This window comes from Melanerpes formicivorus, unplaced genomic scaffold, assembly GCF_026170545.1.
Source record: "Melanerpes formicivorus ecotype bairdi unplaced genomic scaffold, bMelFor1.0.p_v2 SCAF_14, whole genome shotgun sequence".
Taxonomy (NCBI): domain Eukaryota; kingdom Metazoa; phylum Chordata; class Aves; order Piciformes; family Picidae; genus Melanerpes; species Melanerpes formicivorus.
Genome location: NW_027142366.1, coordinates 1,932,993 through 1,958,231, shown reverse-complemented (window position 1 = coordinate 1,958,231; position 25,239 = coordinate 1,932,993). Strand labels below are relative to the sequence as shown.

Below are 25,239 nucleotides of genomic sequence, written 5' to 3'. Positions count from 1 at the left end.
ATCTTTCCTGCCCTGTGCAAGGGCAAGAAGGGAGATGGTGATGAACGGGTGTGCAGTGCCAGAGGCAGGAGAGCTGAGCTGAATGGGCTCTGGGAGCCTTCCTCTTCTTCCTCAGTAGCAATGAGTTCCTGACAGGGCATTCCTTTTCCTCTTCAGCAGTGATGAGCTCCTGCCTAATCTGGCCTTCCTCTCCCTCCTCAGTGGTGGTGAGCTCCTGCTGAATGCAGCCTTCCCCTTCCTCCTAAGCAGCAATGAGTTCCTGCCCAACCTGGTGCTGTCTTTGTCCTCTGCATCACCCTCTGACAAGCCCTGGGGCTGTACTTTTCCTCAGGCCCCTTCCCTCTGTGCCCCTCTGAGCCTGTCTGGGGTCATAAAGGCCATGGCCCCCTGCTTGCACCCACCCCAGGGAGCTGTGTCACCCCAGTGCACCCCAATGTCCCTGGGGCCAGGGTTAGTCAGCAGGGAGGGGAAGCCCTGCCCTGCCTGGTGTGACTCACCCCAAACCCATCTCCCAGGGGCGTGGGGCACGACCTGCCCTGTGCCAGGGCGGAAATGAGAGCTGCGTGCCAGCGCCAGGGGCCGGCAGGGCGCTCAGCATCGCCCCTGCTCAGCACCCTGCTGACACGAGGCCCACTCGAGGCCCTGTCATCCAGGCACTCCCTGGCTCTGGGGCCTAGGGGACAGGATGAGGCCTTGACTTCCATGGGTAGGGGTTCAGTGAGTAGGAGGAGCGGCCTGGGGGGTGGCGGTGGCGTCCTCGATCGCCACGCTGGGCGGGGGGGGGGGGGGGGGAGAAGAAACCCAAGACCGAAGGAGGCGAAGGATCGCAGCCAGCAGCTCAGCGCAAGAGCCCGCAGAGGGCGCTGGACCGCGGCGGACTACAGCTCCCGTCGTGCCCCGCGCCCGCGCTTGCGTACAGCTCCGAGGAGGGGCTCGCGCCGCGCCGTACGCCGCGCCGTGAGGTGATTGGCGGAGAGCGTTGTCCGTCAAGGCTCTGCCCCCGCCCCGCCGCGGCGGTGCCTGCCCCGGGCTCGGCGCGCGGCGCTCGGCGCTCGGCGCGCGCACCGGGACCCGTAACCGGCATCGTGTGTCCCCCCCGCCCTGCCCCCCCCGCTGGGACCGGCACCGCCCGCCCACCCCGGGAGCGGCACCGGTACCGCCCGCTCCGGGACCGGCCGCGGGGATCACCGGCCCCGCCCGCCCCGCCCGGTACCGCGCCGCCGCCGGCCCCACCATGATGAAGTTTCGGTTCCGGCGGCAAGGTGCCGACCCGCACCGCGACCGCCTCCGCCATGATCTCTTCGCTTTCAGTAAGGTGCGTCCGGGGCGGGGGATGGGGACGCGGCGGCGGACCCCGGAGGGCGGGGGGTGGGGTTCACCGGGAGTCACCGAAGGATTCAGGCACGGCCCCAGGAGCGGGGTGCGGGCAGCCCTTCGGTACCGCAGGCTCCGGCATCCCCCCTGAGTGAGATGCTGCCTTCGGGGAGGGGAGCGGTGCACGGGACACCGCCCCCCCGGGGACCGGGGTGCACCCCCGGGGCGGTGGGGAGCCGTGCACCGGGATTCCCCGGGTTCCTGGGGAACGGCGCAGGGCTGGGCTAGGGGAGGGGAACACCGCCGGGATCGCAGGATTCCGCCGGGTGCAGGGGACCCGCGAGAGCAGGTTGTGGGGACACCCCGGAGGGGATGCAACCCCCGGGAACAGGCACCGGGAGCCGCGGGAGCAGGCTGTGGGGGCACCCCGGGGAGGATGCACCCTCTGGGGTGGGCGCCTGGACCCTCGAGCGCACGGGGAACAGGCTGGGGGCTGCTCTCTTCCCCTGGGTTGCAGTAGACACCCTCACCTCTGAGTGCAGCCCTTGCCGCACCCTGGGGTAGGATATGACCCTCTCGCTCGCACGACACCCCGCTCCCCCTATCCGTGGGGTGGGGGGGTCCCCCGAGCACCCCGGTTCCTCCTCTGCCTGAGCTCCAGGCCTTGCTCACTGCTGTTTTGAGGCTCCCCACCACCCCAGCCCCGGAGCAGCCCTCACTCCCCAAAGGGAGGCTCAGCTCTTAACTCCAACTCCTCTAGGGGTGGGATATAGTGGGGCTGGGCCCCCCACATCAGCAGAAGGGGCTGCTGTGATGAGCCCTGGGGCTGGGGATCCCCTTGCACCCCAAAGATTTGACTCTGAGGGATCAGAGGCATCTGAAGCCCAGAGCTTAGTCCTCCAATGTGGAGTGGGGTGGAGGGTGGGGACCCCCACAGACTTGTCAGATGACCACGGGGGGACCCTGTCAGCCCTTGGGTGCTGGACTCTTCCCTTGGCACATCATCAGGACGGGCTGTGTCGGTGGGTGCCTGCCTGGGGCTCGGTGACCCCCATCCCGGGAGCCCCATGATGTTGGACCATCCTGCTCTGGTCCTGGGGGAAAGGATAATGCCCAGCTGAGCCTAGGCTGAGTTTTTCTGTCCTCGGTGACATCAGTGTTGGGTGTCTGCCTAAACTCCCGGTGGGGACTCACTGGTGGGACCCTCAGATCACCCCGCGGCAGAGCCAGGCTGGGAGGTGCTGGGGAAGTCACATCCAGCACTCAGTGTCCCCCCACCGCCCTGTCACTGCCAGACTCACTGCTGTGGGTGAGGGTCTGGCTTGGGGCGTGAGGCTCAGCCCAGCCGAAGCCCCTTGGTTTTGGGAGGATGTCCTAGGGTCTAATCCAGCCTGAGCAGGCACTCTGGGAGGTCTGCACCCAGCGAGGTGTCCCTGGGGGTGGGGGAGACGGGGAGCAGCCCTGCTGGGTCCGCCCGGGTGCTGGAGCTGCTGGTGCTGCTGGAGCTGCCGGCTGCCCACCTGCCTCCCATTAGCGGTTGTTTTTCCTCCCGAGCTCCAGCTCTGCCGGGGATTTGCTGTAATTTGGCCGGGAACGCGCCTTGGCTGGGCCGGCGCAGCCTGCCGGATGCGGGGTGGGAGGAAGGGCTGAGCGTGGGGGACCCCCCTCTGGGGCCGGGGGTGCAGAGGAGCTGGGAGGGCTCTTTTTTGGGAGAATCTTTGCCGATGCTGTCCTTGGCCCAGAGCATCGCCAAGGTGTCCCCCGCGCTGCTGCTGTCCCGGCTCCTGCCACCATCCTGCAGCGTGCGTCTCCAGGGGGATTTGGGGCGATCCTGTGTGGGGCTGCCACAGGGACTGGGACCCACAAGCATCCACTGACTCGCCCCCCAGCCAAGCTGGGACCCCCTGGATGGGCTGGGGATGTTGGCACACTGCTGCTGGTGGCCCTTCGGAGGGGAGTGGGTGTCACAGGGTGACGGTGGCTGTGCCAGCGGGTGCGAAAAGCCACCCTGCCGTGCCTCTCAGCTGCCCCAGACAAAGGGAGCAGGTCAGGATCCGGCCAGTCTGGCTCCGGCGGCCTCCGGATCGTTTGGTCCTGCCATCGCCGCTCAGCCGAGCCGCCCCTGGGGCTGCTTCCCCTGGGTGCCCTGCGGTCCCGTTGCCATGGGCTGGGCTGGTGGGTGCCTCCCCTGTCCCCCTGCTGCCAGGCGGGTAACCCCTCCCCACCTGGCAAGCCTGGGCATGCCGTGGGTACCGGCTGGGACTTCCTTGGGAAGGTGCCCGCGGGCGGCACGCGGCTCCGGTGGAGACGGCTTTGGCGGGTCCCGCTCACCTGGTTCTGCTGCCTGGCACCGTGGACCCCTGGGGATGTGGTGGGGGGGGGTGAGCTGGACCCCACTCACCCTTCCCAGGGCATCTGCACCACGGGGAGGGGGGTTTGGAGCTAGGGGCTTCCTTCCCCACATTGCTGGTGGGTGATGGGGTGACTTGTGTGAGCTCAGACCCAATCCAGCCCTTGGTGTGGCTGCTGGGTTTGGTCTGGTTTGAGGTGTCAGGTGGGAATTGGGTGAGGAGTGATGTTCCCCCTCCCCAAGGAGCCCCTCAGGGACCCTCTGAGCATCCTCATGGTCCTGGATCATTGGGGTGAAGCTCAGGCTGGTGCAGGATTGGAGCTGTGAGGGTGAAAGGGGAGTTTGGGGGTGCTCAGAGGCTGGGGAGCCCTGGCTCTGACCTGGCTGTCCCCACGCAGACAGTGGAGCATGGCTTCCCCAGCCAGCCCAGCGCCCTGGCCTACGACCCTGCCCTGCGCGTCATGGCCATCGGCACCAAGGCAGGAGCCGTCAAGCTGTATCCTTTTACCCCACCAGGGGCAGGAGGTAAGGATCCCCCGTCCTGGGAGACACCAAGAGATGTGGCCGTGCCGCTGCTGGCCCATCCAGCCGCGCTGCCGATGTTTGTCTGTCTGTCCCTCCATCCAGCTGGGCTGCAGCTGGGCTGGGAGGGGGTGGCTGGAGGAAACCACTGCCTTGCCCAAAATGCTGGGGGAGCACAGAGCCATCCCTAGTGGCATCCCAGCCTGGGAATGCTTCCCACTGGCACCTCCGTTATCCCGGGGGGGCTCCTGTTCATCGCAGCCTGTTTGGGGGGCAGAGGTGCCCCTGGCCGTCCCAGCGCTGGGCTGAGGGGGCTGCGGCGGGCGCCGAGCCCGGTCCCGGGTGGGGGTCCGTGATGGGGGGGACACACACCACGACGCGGGGCTCGGCCAGGCTTTGTTGCCGGCGGCGTGCAGGGAGACTTCAGAGGGCTGCTGGCGGGCGGCCAGGGCTGGATGCGGTCCGCACTCAGGGGGCCCCCGCAGGAATGCGGAGCGGGCGTGCGGGGGGGACGCGGGGGCGGCTGTGCCTGGATTGGGGTCGGGGTCGGGTTGGGGGGGTTTGGGGGAGGGCTGCTACTCTCCCCCTCCCCCAGACCAGTGGCTCGCAGCCTCCCGAGCACAAAGATGGCGTTTTTTTCGCTGCCGAAGCCGCCCCGCTGCCAAGCCCGGCCGCGATGTCGCCGGCCGCTCCGCTCGGCTGCCTCGCCACGGGGGCTGGCTCCGGCCACCCCACCCCCGGGTAAACCCCCCCGGCACCGCCGAGCTGCTGTGGTGGGGGGCTGTGGTGCCCTGTGTGTCCTCTGTCGGCGTGGTTTTGGGGTGGTACTCAGCTTGGGGCTGGCAGTGGGGGGCAGCCAGCCCCACTCTGGTTGCCTCCAAGAAGATGCTTCTGGAGGTTCACAGTGCTGGGGAAGCCAATGCCAGGCGAGGCATCAGACAGAGCTGGCCTGACTGGTGCTACTGGTTAGAGGGGGCACCCATGGGTGCTCCCAGACCAGGCAGGGTAGATCTGGCTGCAGACAGCCTGGCATCAAGGGGCTGCCACTGTCTGGGACATCCCCTGGGGCAGATGGTGCTCCCTGGGCTCGGACCCCCACTGCAGTGAGCCGGTGCCAACAGTGTTCCCTGGCCACTTGCCCCAACTGCCTTTCAGCCTAGGGCACCGTTTTGGGTGGGGAAAAGCCCCAGGACAAGCAAGGGTGGGTGGCATCCCCCCTCCTGTGTGCTCCCATCAAATGCCCTTTGTCTGATGTCCCCAAAGCCTCACCGGCTTTGCCCTGTCTCTGCCGGCTTGGTGGTGCCCGGCGTTGCCAGACAGCTCCTGCCTGTCTGTCCGGGCAGAGCCGCTGGGCTGGTTCCCTGTGCCGGGGGGCACCGGGGGTGAGGACCACAGGGGCTGGCTGGTGGAACCCCCTGGCACGCGGTGTGCCAGGACTTAGCAGTGCCACACACCGGTGACACCCACCGGGCAGAGCAGCTCGCCAGCTCCGGGGATGTTGGAGCGACGCAGGGGCAGGGGGCAGGGTGCTGCGCTGGAGCTGCCCCGCGAGCCCTGCCCCGGTTCCTGCTGAGCGGCGTCGCAGGCGAGGGAGCCAGGACCAGTCGGGTGAGTGAGGCTGTGCCGGCGCATGCCGAACCCCACCCTGCTGCCGGGGCTGCCGGCGCCGCTGCGTGGCCCTGGCCCTGCGGCTGAGGAAGAGGAAGGTGGCAGAGGACAGGAGCTGGCTTGGTCCTCTCACACCCGCTTCGGCCACGTGTCAGCTGCATCCTGACCCGGGGCATCCCAGCTGAAGCTTTCTTGGTGGATGCCAGCCGAGGATGGTGGTACTGAGGCTGCCTCTGGCACGGGGTGCTGCAGAGATGCCCTGCCCTGGCTTGGGATGGAGCTGAAGTGATGTTTACTGGCAGAGCTGTGACCTGGGAGGAACTGGGGGGGGAGGTCTGGGGCAGGGGGCTTCCCTCGCCTCGTTGTTTCTTTGACGGCCCCTCCCCAGCTACGGCGCGCCGGGTGTGGAGCTGACTGGTTTGCACAAGGAGATGGCCACTGTCACCCAGCTGCACTTTCTCCCTGGGCAGGTAGGTGGGTGTGTGCCCCCCACCCCGCCAAGGAGCGTGTGCTGGTAACTGCCCTGCCGCACACCCACCCGCTCTGCTGCTGTTCTCCCTGCTTTCCCAGGGCTGGCTCCTCTCCTTGCTGGACGACAACACGCTGCACCTCTGGGAGGTGTGCCAGAAGGATGGCTGCTCCCACCTGGAGGAGACCCGCAGCTTTGGCCTCCCGGGACGCCCAGGGTCCGACAGCTCTAAGTACTTGCCCGGGGAGGGGTTCCCAGTGGCCTCACCTCACTGTGGGGCTGCGGCCGGGAGCGATGCCGCTGCCGGCTGGGAACGGTGCGTGGGAGCAGCCATCCCTGCTCCAGGCGGGGTGATGGCCAAGGTCGTCTCGGTGCTGGTGGTTTCCTTGTCAAGATACTTCTCGGGGATAAGGTGGGGGGTGGAGAGTACAGCCTTGGGCTTTTTATAGGTGCTGGCAGGGTGATTAATGGCTCCAATTGCTGTCAGGCGTGAGGCTGGCCCTGGCCCTGTCCTCCTGGTCCAGCAGGGATGGGGATGCAGCATCAGGGCAGGGGAGGTATGGGGTTTCTGTACCACTCCCACAGATCCAGCTTGGGTTTGACACAGCCCCCTACTCACCCCTCCAGCTGCTCCCCTGGCATCACACGGGTGACAGTGGTCTTGCCGACGTCAGCCTGCACGGTGGCCTGCCTGGGCACCGAGGGCGGGGCGGTGTATTTCCTCACCCTGCCTACCCTGGTGCTGCTGGAAGAAAAGACCCTCTTCCCCGATGAGATCCTGCAGAGGTGAGCACTGCTAGCCCCACTTCCCCTCCCCAGCACCCTCAGTCCCTCCTGACCCCCGCTGAGTGTCCCCTCACAGCGTCCCTGATGACTACCGCTGCGGGAAGGCACTGGGGCCGGTGGAGTCCATCCAGGAGCACCCTCAGGACAGCAGCCGGCTCCTCATTGGGTACAGCCGGGGTCTGGTGGTCCTCTGGGAGCAGAGCACACGCCTCGTCCAGCACCTCTTCCTGGGGAACCAGGTACTGGGGGTGGCAGGGGGCTGGCGAGGCCATGGCCTCGTGTGTGTGTGTCCCCAGATCTCAGGTGTTGAACCCTCTGCATGCCCCTGCAGCAGCTGGAGAGCCTGGCCTGGGAGCAGAGCGGGAAGAGCATCATCAGCTCCCACAGCGACGGCGGCTACATGGTGTGGGCAGTGAGCAGTGCCGGCCAGAAGACACAGCAGCCTGTCATGTCCACCATCCCCTATGGTATGGGGGCCAGGAGAGCACAGCTGGGAGGGTTGGGGGCTGACTGCCCCATCCCAGTGCCGGTGCTGCAGCCGTGGGGTCGGTATCTTCATTGCAGGTCCATTCCCTTGCAAAGCCATCAGCAAAATCCTCTGGCGGACCTGCGAGTCGGGGTATGTGCACCCGCAGTAACTGGGCTGGTCGTGGGCATGGTGGGGTGAAGATGCTCTCTGGGGTCCAGAGTCTGATGAAAGCTGCTTCATCCCTCCCAGAAACCCCTTCATCATCTTCAGTGGAGGGATGCCACGGGCCAGCTACGGTGACCGGCACTGCGTCAGCGTGCTGCAGGGCCAGGCGCTGGCCACGCTCGACTTCACTTCCCGAGTCATTGACTTCTTCACTGTGCAGAGCCCTGAGGCCACCCAGGGAGGTACATCCTGTTGGGGTAGCCCTGGGGAGTTGGGGGGGGGGGATTGCTGCTAGCAGCAGCCATCTCTGTTGGAAATAGCACAGCCAGCAGGGCCCAGGGCAGTGGTGGTGCCCCTGTGCTCGGTACCGGTGAGGCTGCACCTTGAAAACTGGGTTCAGTTCTGGTCCCTGCACTCTTGAGAAGGGCATTGAGCTGCTGGAGTGGGTCCAGTGAAGGACAGCAAAGCTGGGGAAGTAAAGGGGCTGGAGAACAATTCTTGGGAACTGGGGTTGTTCAGCTTGGAGAAAAGGAGGCTCAAGGGAGGCCTTCTGGCTCCCTGCAGCTCCCTGAAAGGAGGTTGCAACCAGGTCAGGGTTGGTCTCTTCCTGCAAGTAATAAGTGATGGCCAGGAGGAAGTAGCTTCAAGTTGCATTACAGAAGGTTTAGGTTGGACATGAGGACCTCTCAAACCCTGGCCCAGGCTGCCCAGGGCAGTGGTGGAGTCCCCATCCCTGGAGGGGTTTCAAAGCCATGATAGATGTGGTGCTGAGGACCATGGTTTAGTGTGACCTGGCAGTGCTGTGTTGATGGCTGGGCTGGATGGCCTGAAAGGTCTCTTCCAACCTAACTGATTCTGTGATTCCACAATCTTCCCCTTCCCCAGGCTTTGAGAATCCTCGTGCCCTCGTGGTGCTGGTGGAGGAAGAGCTGGTGGCCATTGACCTCCAGACACCAGGCTGGCCGACCATCCCTGCCCCCTACTTGGCACCACTCCACTCCTCTGCCATTACCTGCTCCTGCCATGTCTCCAACGTGCCCCTCAAGCTCTGGGAGAGGATTGTCAGTGCTGGCGAGCAGCAGAGCCCCCGGCAGTCCTCTGCGGTGAGTGGTGGGGAGGGGGGAGAGGGAGGGTCTGCAGGCCCCCTGGGATGGGCTGGCAGAGGGGTGATGCTTGTTCAGTCCCTCCCTCCATCTCTTCATCTCTCACTCCAGGCTTGGCCCATCGATGGAGGGAAGAACCTGGCTCAGGAGCCTACGCAGAGGGGGCTTCTCCTAACAGGGTGAGTGACCTGGCAGTGGGGAGGGGGTCCTGGGAAACCCACAATGTGCCAGGACATGCATGCCCCCCCCAGCCCCTTGCTGTGGTGGAGGGATGGGATGGGATGGGATGGGAAGGGAAGGGAAGGGAAGGGATGGTGTGGAGGTCCAGGCACTCTTGTTCAACTTGAAGGCCAGGCAGGAGTCTGTCACCCACTGTCACCCTCTTTGTGCCCCCTCCATCCTGGCACGATGGCTGCCAGCACACAGGCAGCTCTTGTTAGCCAGGCAGATGTCAGGGCCTCGCACTGTGAGTGCCTCCCTGTCCCCCCTCCCCAGGCACGAGGACGGCACAGTGCGGTTCTGGGACGCCTCGGGGGTCTCCCTGAAGCCCCTCTACAAGCTGGGCACAGCCAACATCTTCCAGACAGACTGTGAGCACAACGACAGCCTCAACCAGGCAGGCGAGGAGGAGTGGCCACCTTTCCGCAAGGTGAAGTCCCCAGGGCTGGGGGGCACAGGGCTGCAGACCCCGGTGCCCCCCTGCCCCCACCAGCAGCAGGGTGCGGGGGGCAAGGCCGCCCGGGGCGCAGCCGCTGGAGCCGTCCCGGCTGCTCCCTGGGAACGTGTCCCCCGGCCTGGGGCACAGCTGCCGTGGGTGACGTCCTGTGGGGACACAAGGGCTGCTTGTTCCGTGCGCCCCATCCCACGGGGCCTGCCCTGGCGCGGGGGGAGAGCCGGGGGGCGCGTGGGGATAGAGGTTTCCTGGGCACGGTGCCCGTGTGCCGCAGCCGGTACCCACCAGCTGGTGGGGCGGGGATGTGGGGGAGCTCTGGGGGGGGCTGCCCCACAGCTGTGTGAAGGTGCCTGGGCCCCTCAATCCCTCCCACAGGTGGGCTGCTTTGATCCCTACAGCGACGACCCACGCCTGGGCGTGCAGAAGATTGCACTCTGCAAGTACACAGCCAAGATGGTGGTGGCTGGCACGGCGGGGCAGGTAGGATGGCAGAGGGGTACAGTGGTGGCTGCTGGGCACCTCTGGGCTCTCCTCACTTGGGGACACACGACATGAGCGGTTACAGACCCCGCAGACAGTGTTCATGAAGGGCTCCTCCCCGCAGGGTTTAGCTCCCAGCTTACAGCAGGGTGGCTGAAGGACCTGGGGTTGTTTAGTCTGGAGAAGAGGAGGCTCGTGGGAGGCCTTCTCACTCTACAGCTGTTTGAAAGGAGCTTGGAGCCAGGTGGGGGTTGGTCTCTGCCCCCAAATGACTAGAGGAAACAGCCTCAAGTTGCACCAGAGGAGGTTTAGGTTGGACATGAGGAACAATTTCTTCCCCAAAAGGGTTGCCAAGGCCTGGAACAGGCTGCCCAGGGCAGCGCTGGAGCCCTTATCCCCAGTGGGGTTTAAAAGCTGTGAGGACGTGGTGCTGAGGGACTTGGTTTAATGGTGACCTGGCACTGAGGGGTTAACTTCTGGACTTTGTGATCTCAAAAGCTCTCTTCCAAACAAAACAGTTCTGTGATTCTGTGTCCTCCGCGGTCCCTGCTTGTCCCCTGCAGGTGCTGGTGATGGAGCTGAGTGACGAGAAGTCAGAGCACGCAGTCAGCGTGGCCACGGTGGACCTGCTGCAGGACCGTGAGGGCTTCACCTGGAAGGGGCATGACCGCCTGGCCCCCAGGAACGGGCCCCTGCTCTTTCCCCCTGGCTTCCAGCCCAGCGTGCTGGTGCAGTGCGTGCCCCCTGCCGCCGTCACCGCTGTCACCCTGCATTCCGAGTGGAACCTCGTGGCCTTCGGCACCAGCCATGGCTTTGGGCTCTTCGACTATTACCGGCGCAACCCTGTGCTGGCCAGGTACGGGGAGGATCAGGGCCAGGGCCCCCCCAGGACTGACATGGTGGGGGTCTGGGCACTGAGTGCCATCGGTGCCCACAGGTGTACGCTGCACCCCAATGACTCGCTGGCCATGGAGGGGCCTCTGTCCCGCGTGAAGTCCCTCAAGAAGTCCCTGCGGCAGTCCTTCCGCCGCATCCGCAAGAGCCGGGTGTCAGGCAAGAAGAGGCTCAGCACCAGCAGCCCCTCCAGCAAGGTGGGCAAGGAGCAGGGGACCACCATCACAGAATCACAGAAACATTCAGGTTGGGAAAGACCCTCAGGAGCACCAAGTCCAACCCAGAACCCTACTCTGCAAGGCTTACCCCATATCCCCACTCAGCACATCCAAACCACCTTTAAACACATCCAGGGCAGCACACTCCGGTGCCTGACCACTCATGCTGGGGAAAATTTTTTCCCAATGTCCAGAGTGTGGGGGCTCCTCATGCCCAGCGGGCAGGGGCTGACCCCTGCGTGCCCCTCCCCAGGTGCAGGAGGCCAACGCGCAGCTGGCGGAGCAGGCAGGGCCCCCCGAGGTGGAGATGACTCCTGTGCAGCGGCGGATCGAGCCCCGCTCGGCCGACGACTCGCTCTCGGGGGTGGTGCGGTGCCTCTACTTCGCTGACACCTTCCTGCGAGACGGTGAGACCGCCCCCGGGCTGGGCAGAGCTCCCGAGCGGGGCCCTGGCTGCTGCCACGCCGTGGGGAGGGGGCTCTGACACTGCTGCCATCCCTGCAGCTGCCCACCACGGCCCCACCATGTGGGCGGGGACCAACTCCGGCTCGGTGTTTGCCTACGCGCTGGAGGTGCCCTCGCAGGAGAAGTTTTCGGAGCGGGCGGTGGAGGCCGTGCTGGGCAAGGAGATCCAGCTGATGCACCGGGCGCCGGTGGTGGCCATCGCCGTGCTGGACGGCCGGGGCAACCCCCTGCCCGAGCCCTACGAGGTCTCGCGGGACCTGGCCAAGGCCCCTGACATGCAGGGCAGCCACTCCATGCTCATCTCCTCTGAGGAGCAGTTCAAGGTGAGGGTGGGGTCATGGTCCTGCTGCAGTGGGAATGCTGCCCACCACCCACAGGATGGTGGGCGTTGGAAGAGACCCCTGGGGGTTGTTTGGTCCGAGCCCCTTGCTAAAGCAGGCTCACCTGAAGCATGTCCCACGACATGTCCCACGTTCTCTCTGGGCATCTTCATCGCTCTGTGCACAGGGATGGGGTTGGAGGTGATCAGGGAGGTCCTGGGAAATGCCTGTGCTGTACCCCCAGGGTGGCTCCAAGAGGAAGGGCTTCTGTGGCAGGAGGCTGCTCGGATGTCCCCCAGAGCCCCACAAGCCCATCTGGCTCCTCTTACCCCCTCAGGTCTTCACGCTGCCCAAAGTGAGTGCCAAGACCAAGTTCAAGCTGACGGCGCACGAGGGCTGCCGGGTGCGGAAGGTGGCCCTGGTGAGCTTGGCCAGTGCCAGCTCTGAGGAGAGGCTGGAGAACTGCCTGGCCTGTCTCACCAACCTGGGTGACATCCACATCTTCACCGTGCCTGGCCTGCGGCCACAGGTCCACTATGGCTGCATCCGCAAGGAGGACATCAGTGGCATTGCCTCCTGCGTCTTCACCAAGCATGGCCAGGGTGAGGGCACCGGCCCTGTGCTGTGGCTGATGTCCCTGGTAGATGGGACATGGCTGCAGCCCCACGGTGTGTCTCTGAGGCTCTTTGTTGTCCTCCCTCTCTAGGTTTCTACCTAATCTCCCCGTCCGAGTTCGAGCGCTTCTCGCTGAGCGCCAGGAACGTGACGGAGCCGCTGTGCCGGCTGGATGTCACCCGGCTGCAGGACACCTCCTGCCTCAGGTGGGACGTGGTGTGGGGGCTTTGCTGTGCCACCACCCCTGCACCAGCACCCTGTGGCACCAGCTCTGGCAATACAACTTCTCCCTGCGTTTCCTTGCTGCAGCAGCTCCACGGTGACACCGAAGCTGCCGCAGGCGAACGGCACCCATGTCCCGCGCAGCCCCGAGGACCGTTGCTCCCCCAGCGACAGTGACCGTGAGTACCCACCCCGGCCCCACCATGTATTCCACACCCTGGAATATGTGGGTGCCCAGTTTTGGGCTCCCCAGTTCAAGAGGAACAAGGATGTGCTGGAGAGAGTCCAAGGGAGGGCTACAAGGATGCTGAAGGCACTGGAGCACTGCCCTGTGAGGAGAGGCTGAGAGCCCTGGGGCTGTTTAGTCTGGAGAAGACTGAGAAGGCATCTGATCAGTATCTATCAATACCTGAAGGCTGGGGGTGAAGAGAGAGGGGACAGGCTCTTTGTTGCACCCATTGATAGGCCAAGGGGCAATGGATATAAACGCCAGCACAGGAGGTTCCACCTCAACATGAGGAGGAACTTCTCCACTGTGAGGGTCACAGAGCCCTGGAGCAGGCTGCCCAGAGAGGTTGTGGAGTCTTCTTCTCTGGAGACTCCAAACCCACCTGGACATGTTCCTGTGTGACCTGTGCTGGATTCTGTGGTCCTGCTGTGGCAGGGGGGTTGGACTTGATGGTCCCTGGAGGTCCCTTCCATCCCCTAACATCCTGAGATCCTGTGATGTGCACTGTAGCCCTGTAGGCCCTGCTGCAGGGCTGGACCCAAGCCATGGCTGCAACCCAGCTCTCCTGTGCCTGTGACTCCCCAGGGTCCCCGGAGGAGCACCTGGCTGCCTTCTCGCCTGGCCCTGTCGACTCTCCCAACAGCAGCCTGGAGAACCCGCTGGACACCACCGGGGACATCACTGTGGAGGAAGTGAAGGATTTCTTGGCGTGAGTAGAGAGGGGAGCGGTGTAACCAGTGCCCGTGGCCACTGCCAGCACGGTCACCAGCGCTGGTGCCACAGGCTGCCTCTCACCCTGCTCTGCCCCAGGTCCTCAGAGGAAGCGGAGAGGAACCTGAGGAACACCAGCGAGGATGAGGCTCGGCCCGCAGGGATCCTCATCAAGTGAGGTGAGTGGGGTGGTCCCCAGGGTGGGCAGGAGGACAAGTGCCCCACTTCAGGGTGGGGATGTGGCTCCAGCTGCAGACCTTGGCTTTTGCCGTGGGCTTTGGAGCCGGGACCCCAGTGCAAGCCGGCATCCCCCCGGTGGGGATCGCCTCCCTCGCCAGGAGGATGGGGGTGGGAACGGCGTGTCCTGGGGTGCCCTCTGGGTCCCCTTCTCAGGGTGCTGTGTCGCCCCCAGGCAGTGGCAGCCTCCTCGGCCCATCTCAGTGCTCGGATTCCCGGGACGCGCGACTCGACTGGACCCCCCGCGCCCCTCCCTGCCTAACGTAGATTCGCCTCTCCGCTAACATCCGCGCCCCGGCTCCGGCGCCCCCGAGCCCTGCCCCGCGCCCCGCGCCCCGCGCCGGCCCCGCGCCGGGGCGGCCACGATGCACAAACTCTTCCCGGGGAAGATAATTGTCCTTTTTTACACACGGTCAAGTGTCACTTCCCCAGAGCGCCCTGCCCGGGGGATGCTGCTGCTCCCCAGCTCCGTGGGGAGGGAGGGGGCTTGTGGACCCTCCTTGTCCCCACCCTGGTTTTGGTCCCTTGGGGAGGTGGGGGGCCGGGACCCCCGGGAACAGCCCCCCCCTTGTCCCTTGGTCTGTGTTTACATTCCCGGCCCCTGCAGTTTACAGCCCCCTCCCCAGCCCGCCAGGAGACTCTGGCTGCCACACAGGGACTGTCCCCTTCCCCGGGGAGCCCAGCATGGACCCCCCCGGCTCCCAAGTGGGCACTAGAGGGCTTGAGGGATATGGGGAGGGGTCACAGGTGGCCTTTTTCTCTTAGTGACTTCTCCAAGGGCTATTCTCCAGGTTGGGCTTGGTGCCTGCTGCTCCTTTCTGACACTTAATTCCTGCCATGGGTGTGTTTGGGTTGGGATCACGCTGCTGATGGTGTGGGACACCAGCTCCTGCCCCCTGGTCCATGCTGGTGCTGTGGGGAGGGAGCAGACAGGGCTGCCCCAGGCCCCTCCTGCCCCACCCTGGGGATCTCACTGTGCCAAATTCCCACCCCCGGGCTCCCCAGCCCAGCCTCATCCTTGCAGGGGACTGTGGTAATGCTGGCTCTGTCCCCTTCTGTGTGGCTCCAGGGCTCAGCCTGCCACCTGCCCCTCTCCTTTGGGGCTCTGGGGCCATTTTGGACCCCTCACCCCGGGCTCTTCTGCGGTACATGTGTGGCTGTGGGGGGGTGGGCAGGCCCCATCGCTGCCTGCCGAGGCTGGGGCTGTAGTGTCCCTGGTAGAACAACCTCTCCCCTCCCCCCCTCCACACTTCATCCTTTTTTGTTTGTTTGTTTGTTTTTTTTGGTAAGATGACTTTAGCATTGTTTAGTTATTAAAAATACTGGTTTTTAATATTGAAAATAAAGCATTTAATATCAGCTGCCCAGGCTGTGGGTCTCTGGGGAGCCCGGGCGGTGGAGCTGAGGCTGGGGGGGTGCCAAGGCCACCCTTGCCCTGGGAGCTGCAGGGTCAGGGGGTGTGGGAACACAGGAGCAAGATGGCCACAGTCAGAGCCTGGCACAGCCTCGGAGTGAGAAGTGCAGCCTTTATTGATATGATACTGTGGGGTGGCCCCCACTGGGGCTCCATCCCCTGCCCAGGACAGCAGGGCTGGCTGTAAGGCCCCTAACCCCTCCCTGCCTTGCTTCCCCCCCACTGCTCTTCAGCAAAGCATCCCAAACTGGGAAACAACCCTGCCCACCACTTGCAGGGGCAGCTCAGCGCTGCTCTGGGGCAGCAGCATCCCCAAGCTGGGTGTAACAGGGGCCCACACTACCCGCTATGACCCCCCAGGAAGGGAAGGGGCAGAGCTGGGCCCTGTGGTGGGAGAAGGGGAGCCCGAGGGGCAGGCCCAGTGCTCGCAGCTTGGGGAGAAGCAGCTCCTCGGGGCCATGGCTGGGAGCAGGCCTGTGTGGCAGTGCAGGGGGCTGGGGGGGGTTGGGTCCAGCCGTGGTGAGGCTGTGGCTGAAGCTCTGGGGGCCCCTGGGGGTGCCCAGCTTAGGCAGGCGGCTTGCGGAAGACGCTCCAGGCGTGGAAGCAGCGGGTGAAGGGCCAGGGCTCGTTGCCTTTGCGCACCAGCCGCAGCTTGCGGGGCCGGCTGGGGTCCTTGGAGCGCATGTGCTGGATGTAGACCTGGGGCACAACACAGCCGTGGGGGTCCCCAACCCTCGCCCACCTCCAGGGTTTGATGTTCCCAACCCTGAGGGGGCTCCTGCTTGCTCTGCACCACCACTCACAGAGCCCCAAAGGCAGCTGAAGCTGAATCATGCCCGCCCCCGCAGCACGCAGGAGGGAGACCCTACCTGGCACGCCTTGAGGCTCAGCTTTATCTCCACCTGGCTGGTCTGGGTGCCCACCCACATGTAGACCTGCAGGAAGGACACAGGGAGTCACTGAGAGATCTGGTCCCTGCTCTGCTGTCCTTGGATCCAGGAAAGCAGCCTCATGGAGCCAGGCTCAGACCCACCTCCCGCCCGTTGTCCAGCAGCATGATGTCATCATCAGCCAGGTCATCCTGGCAGAAATCAGAGCACTTCTCAGACACAGAGAAATAGCCCTTCTCGTTGGAGCACCTGTGGGGACAGCCAGAAGGGGACCACATCAAAGAGCTGAGTTTGTTAGAACTCAGCCTGTGCAAAAGGAAGGGGCACGATGGAGCAGCTGACTCAGCCAGTTCAAGCCCAGGGATGGACAGAGGTGGGAAAGGAGCTTTGCCTGTCATGGGCAGCTGTGCCTTGGCCAGTTGGGGAGGACTGAGCCCCCAGTGAAGGCCAGCATGGGCCAGGGTACTGCAGGAGGAAGGGGCCCAGCACAGAGAGCACAGCACCTGCTGGACCCACCTGAAGAGCCGGGAGTGCTTCATGTATTCAGCGTCCTCATCGTAAGGCTTTTGGCTCCCAATACCCACCCAGAAGAAGTTCTCAGGTTCTTCTCCCTCGTTGATCACCTGTGAGAGCAGAGGCAGCGCTGAGTGTGGCTGTTCCCTGCCTTGGAGCTTGCTGCCACCCAGGTAAGCTGCTGTTGAGCCCTGCTCTGCTCACCTGCTTGCTGTAGGAGTCATCAAACATGTGGTTCATGATGTCCTCAGCCAGCTTGGCCTCATCGGGGTCAGCAGCCCGACCCACCCAGGTGTAGACGATGCCCTGGTTGTCTGTGCTCTCAAAGGGCACCTGGGGGAGCACAGAGACTCAGAGCTGCCCAAGCAGGGAGGGGAAGGCAAGTGGCTGGGCAACCCCTGAGGATGCTCAGCCATCAGCAGTACCTTGAGGATGAAGCAAAACTCTGAGTTGAGCAGCCCAGCATCAGTGTTGATCTGGATGCACCTAGAAATGAAGCCCAGGAGGCACAGTCAGGCAGCAGTGCCCATGGAGGTGTATCCCAGCAGGAGCCCGGCACCCATGGGTGCTGCCTGGCCCCGAGCAGCCCCCTGCAGAGCTGACCTGGTGCAGAGGGCACCCCCGTTGGTGCGGATGTGGTAGAGGCTGGGCTGGGGTGGGCTGGCCCTGTCCTTCCGCTTGCCTCGGTGGATGACAAACCTCCTCTTGAAGTGCGAGAGGAACTTGGGGTTCTCCTGCTGCTGCGTCATGCGCACGACCTGCCCGGGGAGGTGTCAGCAGGATCACTGGAACCCCCAAAACACAACCCTCTGCCAGCTCCCTCTGCTGCTATCCCCTGCCCTCAGCCTGGGGAGCAGTGAGTCCAAGCCAGGGGACCCCTGTACCACCCCCAGGAGCACACAGCAGGGTCACCTCCAGCTTGCCAGGGAAGAGACTCTCAAACTTCTTCTGGAGGCTGAAGGTGAAGGTGAGCCAGCCCATGTTGGAGGCCTCCCGGCCCTGCCAGAAGTAGACAATGCACTGGAAGTCTTCCTCGGGCTGCTTCTCCTCCTCCTCTTCCTCAGCTTCCTCTTCCCCTTTGCCTTCGCTCTTCTTTTTCTTCTCATCTTCCTCCTCATACTCCACTGGCACCCAGTACCTGAGGATGGGAACAGGAGGTGATGTGAGGGGTAGGGCAGGCTGGAGATCTGGGCAGGGAGATAGTAGGATGAGGGGGGGTGTGCAGCAGCCCCAGAGAGGGGACAAGCCAGGTGTCACCTGCAGAGGAAGACATAGCAGTCGTGGGTGTGGAAGTGGCCAAACTCCTCCTCGGGCAGGCGAGCGAATTTCTTGCCCTCCAGCACGAAGCCCTCCATGCCGTCCAGGTCCTCGTTCCACTCCTCCATCAGCTGCTCCGCCTGGGACCCCCAACATGCCGTGTCAGCCAGCAGCCTGCCAGCTCCTCCAGCAGCACCCATCCCACGGGCTTGAGGGGCCCACAGGACAGTCCTACCTCACTCAGGGGCATGGGGGGCTGGCGGGGCAGGAAGAGCGCCGTGAGGTCAGCCTTCATCTGGTCCTTCTTCTCGGCGTCCTTGCGGACCTTGCCGGCGAGGCCGCCCTCCTGCAGCACGGTCTCGGCGTTGCGGGTGTAATCCACGCGCAGGACGTCGTCCCAGTTCTTGAACTTGGACTTGAACACCTGCAGAGCGGAGCAGCTACAGCGCCCAGGGCCACGGCTCCCTCCCTGGCACCCAGCGCCCCATGCCGCGGGGCTGCGCTTGCGCCTCCGTCCCTGCAGGCCCCCGCGCGTGGGCTGCCCTACCTGGCACTCGGTGCCCTCCAGGTTCCTGGTGACCATGGCGTGCTTGGGCCGGTGCAGCATGGTGCACAGCTCCTGGCTCAGCTTCAGCGCCGCCGCCCGCACCAGCCGCGGAGACTTCCTCCCGATCCAGATGAAGACATCGGACCAGCAGTCCAGGATGTAGACGCTCTTGGTGTCCAGCAGGCTCTGCAGCTGAGGACCCCCCCAGGGCAAAGGAAGTCAGGCTTTCCCAGCTGGCAAACAGCCTGATCCCAAAAGACAGCCAGGAAAAGCAACACATCCCCCACCCAGCCCCGCTGGCCGAACCTGCCTCCCCCAGGGCACAGCTGGAGGCAGAGGGGGCACGAAACCAGTCTCGCTGGTCAGACTGGGAGAACCTCCCCGCCCCATCCTACCAGGCGCATCTCTGGCATCAGATCAGCCTTCAGCCTCTTCTTGTGCTCCACTGAGAGCTTGTAGTTGATCTGGGGCAGCTCCAGGTAGCCCAGGCCTAAGCCAACCTGTGGAGAGGACAGGGATGTGGGTGAGAAGGGTGCTGCAAGGCCCTGACCCATCTATAGCCCTATGGATGGCATCTCCCCACCTTGTACAGCTTGGGCTTGTGGGGCTGGAAGTTGTCAGGGACGCAGGGTTGGATCGACTCGGGCTGCCCCCCCAGCACCTCCCAGAAGTCAGGGGTCTCCTGGCCCTGGGTGAGCAGCGTGATCTCCGCCTTGCCCTTCCGCTCGTTCTTGTTGATCTTCTCGGCGAAGAGCCTGCAGCAGGAGAGGGTGAGGTGGCAGATGGGCTCCTCACAGGCCCCCACATCCCCTCCTCAACCAGCCCTACCTGGCTTTGGTGGTGCTGCTCAGCGTGGCCTGGCTCCCACGCCACACAAAGAGGTTGAGGCCGTGGTCCAGGAGGAAGACAAACCTGGTAGGTGCAGAGGTGAGAAGAGAGTCAGGAGAGCAGGGTGTGCTGAACATCCTCCCTACCCTGGAGGCCCTGGTGGAGCTGCCAAGTGCGGCTTGGACCCACATCCTTGTAGGACGGTGGCGGTGTGGCCAATTTGCACCACAAAGCTGAAGCTGTGATGTCTTGGGTGGATCTTGCCAGCACCTTGTCCCCTCACACAGCCCCTTTGTCCTTTGGCTGCTCACCGTGGGTCCAGCGATGCCCCCTTCAGTGCCACTGGCTCCAGCTTGACGTTCTTCTTCCCATAGACACGGTACAGCCTGGGGGCGAGGTGGCCGTGGTGGGACATGGGGCATCCGCTGCCCCACGCACGCCCCTCGCCCCCGGCCCCAGCAGTACCTGGTGACGTACTGCGTGTCCTCCACCGTGAAGAAGCCACTGGCTGTGCCACCCTCGATGTAGGAGATGTCATTGTCGAAAACCTGAGGGCAGGGAGGAGGTGAGGGTGGGAAAGGCAGGGCTGGGGACTGGGCGGCGGGGGGCAGGGGTTGGCCTTACCTGAAGGAACTCATCGCTCTCGTCCCCCATCTCCTCCCGGATGCAGCGGCACTCGGCCCCCAGGTAGTTGCGGAGGTTGACGGCGTGGATGGCGGAGCAGGCCTTCTTGTCCAGCGTGGCCTCCTGCCCGATCCAGTAGTAGATCTCCCAGCTGAGGGAACCATTCTCATCCAGGAAAGTCTGGGGAAGCACAGGGTGTGAGAGGGGAGGGTCGCAGGCCTGCTCTGGGGACAAGGCAGAGCCTGGCTCCTCCCCGGGTACCTTCAGCACGATGTAGCAGTCGGCCTCGTAGAACTTGCCGTGGAAAGCCTCATCCACCATTGTGGGCACGAAGTTCTCGATCTGCCAGATGCAGAGGCCAGGCAGCTGCCCCACGTCCTCGCTGAAGAACTCTGAGTAGTCCAACTGTGGCTTCTCCAGGCCCTGGTCCCAGCGCCGTGTCTTCAGGTCTGGTGCCTTTGCCTCCCCGCTCTCCTGCGGGGGTGGGGACGAATCACTGAGCTGGGGGCAACTGGGTCTTTGCCACCAGCCACGGTGGAACAAGGGCACTGCAGCGCTGTCTGGGCCCCTCTCCCACCCCAGACTCTACCTCGATCTTCTTGTTCTTCTCCTGAGCCACGTCTGACATCCCCTTCAGCACCTGCTTGGCCTGGTCGTCCTGAGCGGAGTCCTTGCGCCGCCGGAGCCGCATCTTGCGGGCCAGGGGGTCCTTGGTGCTGCTCCCTGGGGACACAGGGACAGGGTGAGGGACAGCCAGGACACCCATGCCTTGTGTGGGGCACATCTCATTTCCCAGCCTCTCCCAGACTGCTCCCCAAGGCGGGGGCTGTCCCAGCCTGTCCACCTGCAGCTGCAGCCGCGACGGTGGCCGGGGACGCTCCGGCCAGGCGGAGCTGGTTCTGCAGGGAGAAGTCGATGTTGTACCACTCCGACGTCCGGTCCACCGGCTTCGGGGGCATCACCAGGTTGGGGTTCTCACGCACATCCAGCACCTGCCAAGGAGCAGAAGGGAGACCTCACTGCTCTGAAGGAGCACAGAGGATACAGGATGGGAAAGGGGACCGCTGGAGCAGCCTGGGCTCCGATGAGGTGAGGAGATATGGAGGGAGCCTCAAGTCTACCACCTGCCAGGGATGAACTGTGCGCCAGAGTTCACTCCAAACCCCTCTGTCCTCATCCCACCCTACAGCCCCGGGATCCCAAGGCAGAGATGGTGTTAGGCTCTCACCTCCACCTCTGTCAGGAAGTGGATGGCCTCTGGCAGAGTCACCAGGCGGTTCTTGTTCAGCACCAGCTTCCTCAGCTTGGAGCACCTGTGGGACATGGGCACACCGGTGGCAGGCCAGGCCAGGGGCATGTCCTTCAGAGACATCACCACACAGTCCCCATGTCCCCTTATGAGGACGCAACAGACCTGGCTGTTGGCTGTCCCCTACCTGCAGAGACTCTCAGGGATGAGCTCCAGGTTGTTGTTGGCCGCCATGAACTCCTCAAGGTTCACAAGCTTGCCGATGCCTGAGGGGATCCCGTCGAAGTCGAGCTTGTTGGAGTTCAGGTACATCTTCTTCAGCTTGGTCAGCTTGCAGATGGCTGACTGGGGAAGGAGGAGATACTGGGGTGAGGGAGAGCCCAGGAGCAGGGAGGGAGGGGCAGGGACAGCAAGAAGGGAGGGGGACGCACAGGCAAGGAGGTGAGCTGGTTGCGGGACAGGTTGAGGGTCTCCAGCTGGCCCCACTGGTCGATGCAGAGGGACAGCTCTGTGATCTGGTTGCTGCTGAGGTTGAGGCGCCGCAGGCTGCCCAGGGTGTACAGGCACTCGGGGACGCGACTGAGGTCGTTGCAGGACAGGTCCACGTCTGGGGGCAGAGAGCGAGGTGAGGCCACCAACAGGACCCACAGCAGGGCTCCCCGTGGGGCTGGCTGCCCTGGTCCTACCTGCCAGGTTCACCAGGCCCTCAAGGCTGGTGGGCAGGTTGCTCTGCGTGCGCTGGGTGTTCCTCAGGTGGAGGGTCTGCAAGGCCGTCATGGCTGGGAGCTGCCTGTGGACCACCAAGAACCACCGGGCAGAGGTCATCTTGGGAGTGGATCAGGTGCCTGGCCAGGTCCTGGCACTGTGGGATCCAGCCTGGCAATGGGACCTTACCGGAGCTGAGCATGCAGGAGGGGGTTGTTGTTGAGGATGAGGGTCTGCAGGTGGACCAGGCGCCTCAGCTGGGGAGGGAGGCTCTCCAGCTTGTTGTTGCTCAGGTCGAGGTACAGCAGGTCTGTCAGGTTGATGAAGAGCTGGTTTGGGATGGTCTCAATGCTGCAGGGATATGGAGATCTTCAGGGCTGCCTGGGACCTGCACCAGCCCCAGGTGTTCCTCGAAGGGGGGCAGAGAGCAGGACCGGGAATGAAGGGGGAATGAAGGGGGGTGATGGATGGAGGTGGCCAAGGCTAGATGGGAGATGGCTGCCCTGGCCTGGACCCACCTGTTGTGGCCAAGGTTGAGGACCAGCATGTTCTTGGCATTCTCCAGTTCCCGAGGACACTCTGTGAGCTGGTTGTAGCTCAGGTCCTGGGGCAAACAGGAGAGCAAAGCAAGCATCACCCCTGCCCCACATCCAGCAAGCACTGAGGGGCATCTCTGGGGCATACTGGGCACCACTGAAAAGAGTCTGGCTCTATCTCCTTGCCCTGCAGCCTCAGGCTGCTCTTCCACAGGCTAAACAGCCCCAGCTTTTCCTTCCCACAGAGACGCTCCAGGCCCCTCAGCTGGGACCAGTTCCCTGTCTCTCCTGAACTGGTGAGCCCACAACTGGACCCAGTACCCCAGATGTTGCCTCACTAGGGCAGAGTAGAGGGGGAAGAGAACTTCCCTTGACCTGCTGGCCACACTCTTCTTAATGCACTCTGTTGCTGCAGGAAATCCAGTTATGGCCTGGGCACCCAAAACTACTGCCTGCACCTTTCCCCTGGACACTCCTCAGCCCCACCACACCACCTATGGGGCATGAGGGACCACCAAGGCACAGGAGCAGGACCCAGGAGTCTGTGCTGGCTTAGAGAAGACTCTTCACCTACCAGCACTGAGAGGTCATCCAGCTGGAAGATGTCATCAGGGACTCCTGAGTTCTTCAGGCAGTTTGCACGAGCCACGATTGCCTTGCAAGGGCAGAGAGAAGCACAACTGCAGCCACCCCCCAGTGCCTCTGAGCCCACCAGCGTGGCCAGGCCCTGGCTCAGAGGTGCCCTGGGGACACCAAACCCTGATGCAGGTGGGATGTATGAGGGGGACACTTACCCGGAGGCAGGGCAGGCCAGAGAGCTCTCCATGGAGTGTGGTGAGGTTGTTGTGGCTCACAGAGAGGTGTTCCTGCAGGGAATTCCCAGACAGGCCCCAGTAAGCAGAGAGGGCCCAGGGCTTTGTGGGGTAGAGGCCAGACCCCCCACAACTATCTGAGGGCTCCTTGATTCCAGGAGAGTTGTGAGCTTGTGGAGGCATGGGGTGAGCTCAGCCCTCAGCCACACAAGGCTGTTGGAACACTGCCAGGCTCAAACTGCTTGGCTGGTACCAGAGTGTCCATACTGCCCCTGCACCACTGAGTGCAGGGTGAGGCCCCCCCAGCCCTGCTGCAGGGTTTGGGGTGCTGTGGACTGCTCCTGAGCTGACTTGTGGCAGTCCCATAGAGCTCTTGAGCAAACAGCCCCTCAGCCTCAGGAATGCTTCACGGGGTGACCTGGGAACAGGCAGGCCTGTTGGGACTGGCAGGGTTGGAGGAGAGCCCAGGGGAAATGTTGTCTTCCTCTGGGCATCACCACCCGGCTGCTACCTGCTCAGGAAAGTGAGGAACTGGCAGACTGTGGGCAAGATGCCAGCTTTTCAGTCTAGCCAGGGCTCAGGAGCAGCTGGTAGGACTGGTGGGAGCACAGCTCCAAGAAGCAGAGAGGGTTTCCCTGCTGCTGAGCAGGGCACACCCAGTGACAAAGACTTCTGGCAGCGTTGGAAGTGTTGTGTTTGCCTGGCAGCCATTTAACAATGTCCAGAACATGCTGCAGGACACCACCAAAGCAAAGGGCAGACAAAGACTCCACCAAGGAGCTAGACATGCACAAAACTCAAGCCACCCAAAACCCAAAGCCAGGCAGCAGCCAGCTCCTGCTCTTTGGATCTTTTAGCAAAGGAGGAGGAAGAAAAAAACCCCAAACCTTAACCCTCCCTCTGCTAAGCCTTCACACATCCTTTCTGTTAAAGGGCAGAGGATGTAAGCAAAGGGTTTGGTCTGGTTTTCTAGGAAAACAAGGTGAAACTGAGTACAAGCTTGTCTCAACCCCACTCTAACAGCTCCTGCATCCAGCTCCAACCGCAGCTTCTAGCTCAGCCCTATTATTAGGCACCAGAGCATCCACTGATGAGCCACAGGGCTGGCAGGCACCAAGCTCTCAGTAGAGGCTCAGAGGGCCCTAATCTGACCCTGCAGCCCCAGTAGGAGCCGTTTGAGCCCCGTTCCCTGCCCCAAATGAGCCACTCACCAGCTTCTGGAGGGCAGCAAGCTCCTCAGGCAGGTAGCAGAGTCCCGTGCGGTTCAGCTTCAGCCAGCGCAGGCTGGTCATTGCCTTCACGTGCTCGGGGAAGTAGCCACCCTGCCAGCAGGAAGGGGAGGGTGAGAAAACCTCCAGCCCTGCGGGGTGAGGATCTGGGCTACTCAGTCTGACTACTGCTGTGAGGTTGAGGGAAGCCTTGGAAGTGCCCAGGCCTAAGAGACTGGGACCTGAGGGGGCTGGGAACAGCCAGTCCTACGGGAATGGGTGCTGGAGGGCCGAGGTGGCCCAGTCCTCTGGGGGGGGTCTGAATGTCCCAGTCCTGGGGTAGGAGGTGCGAGGGCAGGATTGCTCAGGTTTATGGAGCCGGGATCTGTGGGGCTGGGATCACCCAGTCCTAGGGGAGCGGGAGCTGACCAACAGCTGCAGCCTCATGGGCTGGGGGCCTCAGGGATCCCCAGGCCCTACAGTACCTGTGAGATCAGGGACCAAGGAGCAGGACCGGAGGGGTGACAGCACGTAGCCCCCGGGACCAGACCGGGCCTGACAGGGCCCTGCGGGGGCTGGGCCGGGACTCGCCCATCGCTCAGGACCTGGAGCCAGGCTGTCCCCTCATTCCCCGGTACCCCCCGTTTCCCTCTTCCCCGCACCTTGAAGTCGTTGCCGCTGAGATCGACGCCGCGGACGAAGGGCAGGACCCCGGTGGCCGCCATGGCGGCGCAGGCGGCGGAAGGGCGGAGAGACCGGGCAGAGGGACCCGGCGGAGCCCCGCCCGGCCTGGCCACGCCCCTTCG

General features: G+C 63.8%; 2 protein-coding genes across 5 annotated transcripts; one reads left to right on the top strand and one right to left on the bottom strand.

The window, feature by feature from the left end:
• The first annotated feature begins 1,131 nt into the window (after window positions 1–1,131).
• Window positions 1,132–15,211, top strand: LLGL1 (LLGL scribble cell polarity complex component 1). 4 transcript variants are annotated; one of them, XM_068146556.1, is made up of 23 exons: window positions 1,132–1,315; window positions 4,063–4,160; window positions 6,183–6,264; window positions 6,365–6,480; window positions 6,891–7,049; window positions 7,126–7,288; window positions 7,381–7,516; window positions 7,614–7,668; window positions 7,768–7,925; window positions 8,569–8,786; window positions 8,898–8,965; window positions 9,282–9,435; window positions 9,835–9,939; window positions 10,503–10,795; window positions 10,877–11,030; window positions 11,305–11,458; window positions 11,556–11,839; window positions 12,174–12,438; window positions 12,543–12,657; window positions 12,764–12,852; window positions 13,488–13,611; window positions 13,713–13,792; window positions 14,026–15,211. In XM_068146556.1, exons 1-22 carry the CDS (start codon window positions 1,235–1,237, stop codon window positions 13,789–13,791), a joined length of 3,150 nt encoding a protein of 1,049 aa, XP_068002657.1. In that variant the 5' UTR covers window positions 1,132–1,234; the 3' UTR covers window position 13,792; window positions 14,026–15,211. The 4 variants fall into 4 exon arrangements, with proteins under 4 accessions (XP_068002657.1, XP_068002655.1, XP_068002656.1 ...); XM_068146554.1 differs by having other exon boundaries at window positions 6,365–6,495; XM_068146555.1 differs by having other exon boundaries at window positions 1,133–1,315; window positions 12,761–12,852.
• A 145-nt stretch (window positions 15,212–15,356) lies between these two features.
• On the bottom strand, window positions 15,357–25,220 carry FLII (FLII actin remodeling protein). The gene is made up of 30 exons (XM_068146552.1): window positions 25,096–25,220; window positions 24,437–24,547; window positions 23,208–23,279; window positions 22,988–23,068; window positions 22,396–22,481; window positions 22,067–22,228; window positions 21,859–21,962; window positions 21,604–21,779; window positions 21,360–21,517; window positions 21,152–21,236; window positions 20,768–20,915; window positions 20,513–20,646; window positions 20,185–20,397; window positions 19,924–20,103; window positions 19,765–19,847; window positions 19,611–19,685; window positions 19,300–19,383; window positions 19,055–19,226; window positions 18,867–18,971; window positions 18,472–18,663; window positions 18,160–18,348; window positions 17,925–18,064; window positions 17,580–17,805; window positions 17,271–17,425; window positions 17,093–17,153; window positions 16,872–17,000; window positions 16,671–16,777; window positions 16,298–16,403; window positions 16,134–16,199; window positions 15,357–15,963 (listed from the first exon to the last, which is right to left on the bottom strand). Exons 1-30 carry the CDS (start codon window positions 25,156–25,158, stop codon window positions 15,829–15,831), a joined length of 3,798 nt encoding a protein of 1,265 aa, XP_068002653.1. The 5' UTR covers window positions 25,159–25,220; the 3' UTR covers window positions 15,357–15,828.
• Between the last annotated feature and the right edge of the window lie 19 nt (window positions 25,221–25,239).

Excerpts from the sequence above, each read along its gene's own strand:
- LLGL1 (XM_068146553.1), top strand. The coding sequence starts at position 1,235 with ATGATGAAGTTTCGGTTCCGGCGGCAAGGTGCCGACCCGCACCGCGAC. Across the intron at positions 6,496-6,890 it reads CCAGGGTCCGACAGCTCTAA|CTGCTCCCCTGGCATCACAC; the intron begins GTACTTGCCCGG and ends TCACCCCTCCAG. Across the intron at positions 11,031-11,304 it reads CCAGCAGCCCCTCCAGCAAG|GTGCAGGAGGCCAACGCGCA; the intron begins GTGGGCAAGGAG and ends GCCCCTCCCCAG.
- FLII (XM_068146552.1), bottom strand. The coding sequence starts at position 25,158 with ATGGCGGCCACCGGGGTCCTGCCCTTCGTCCGCGGCGTCGATCTCAGC. Across the intron at positions 20,398-20,512 it reads AGAAGAACAAGAAGATCGAG|GAGAGCGGGGAGGCAAAGGC; the intron begins GTAGAGTCTGGG and ends CCACCCCCGCAG. Across the intron at positions 19,686-19,764 it reads GACACGCAGTACGTCACCAG|GCTGTACCGTGTCTATGGGA; the intron begins GTACTGCTGGGG and ends CCTCGCCCCCAG.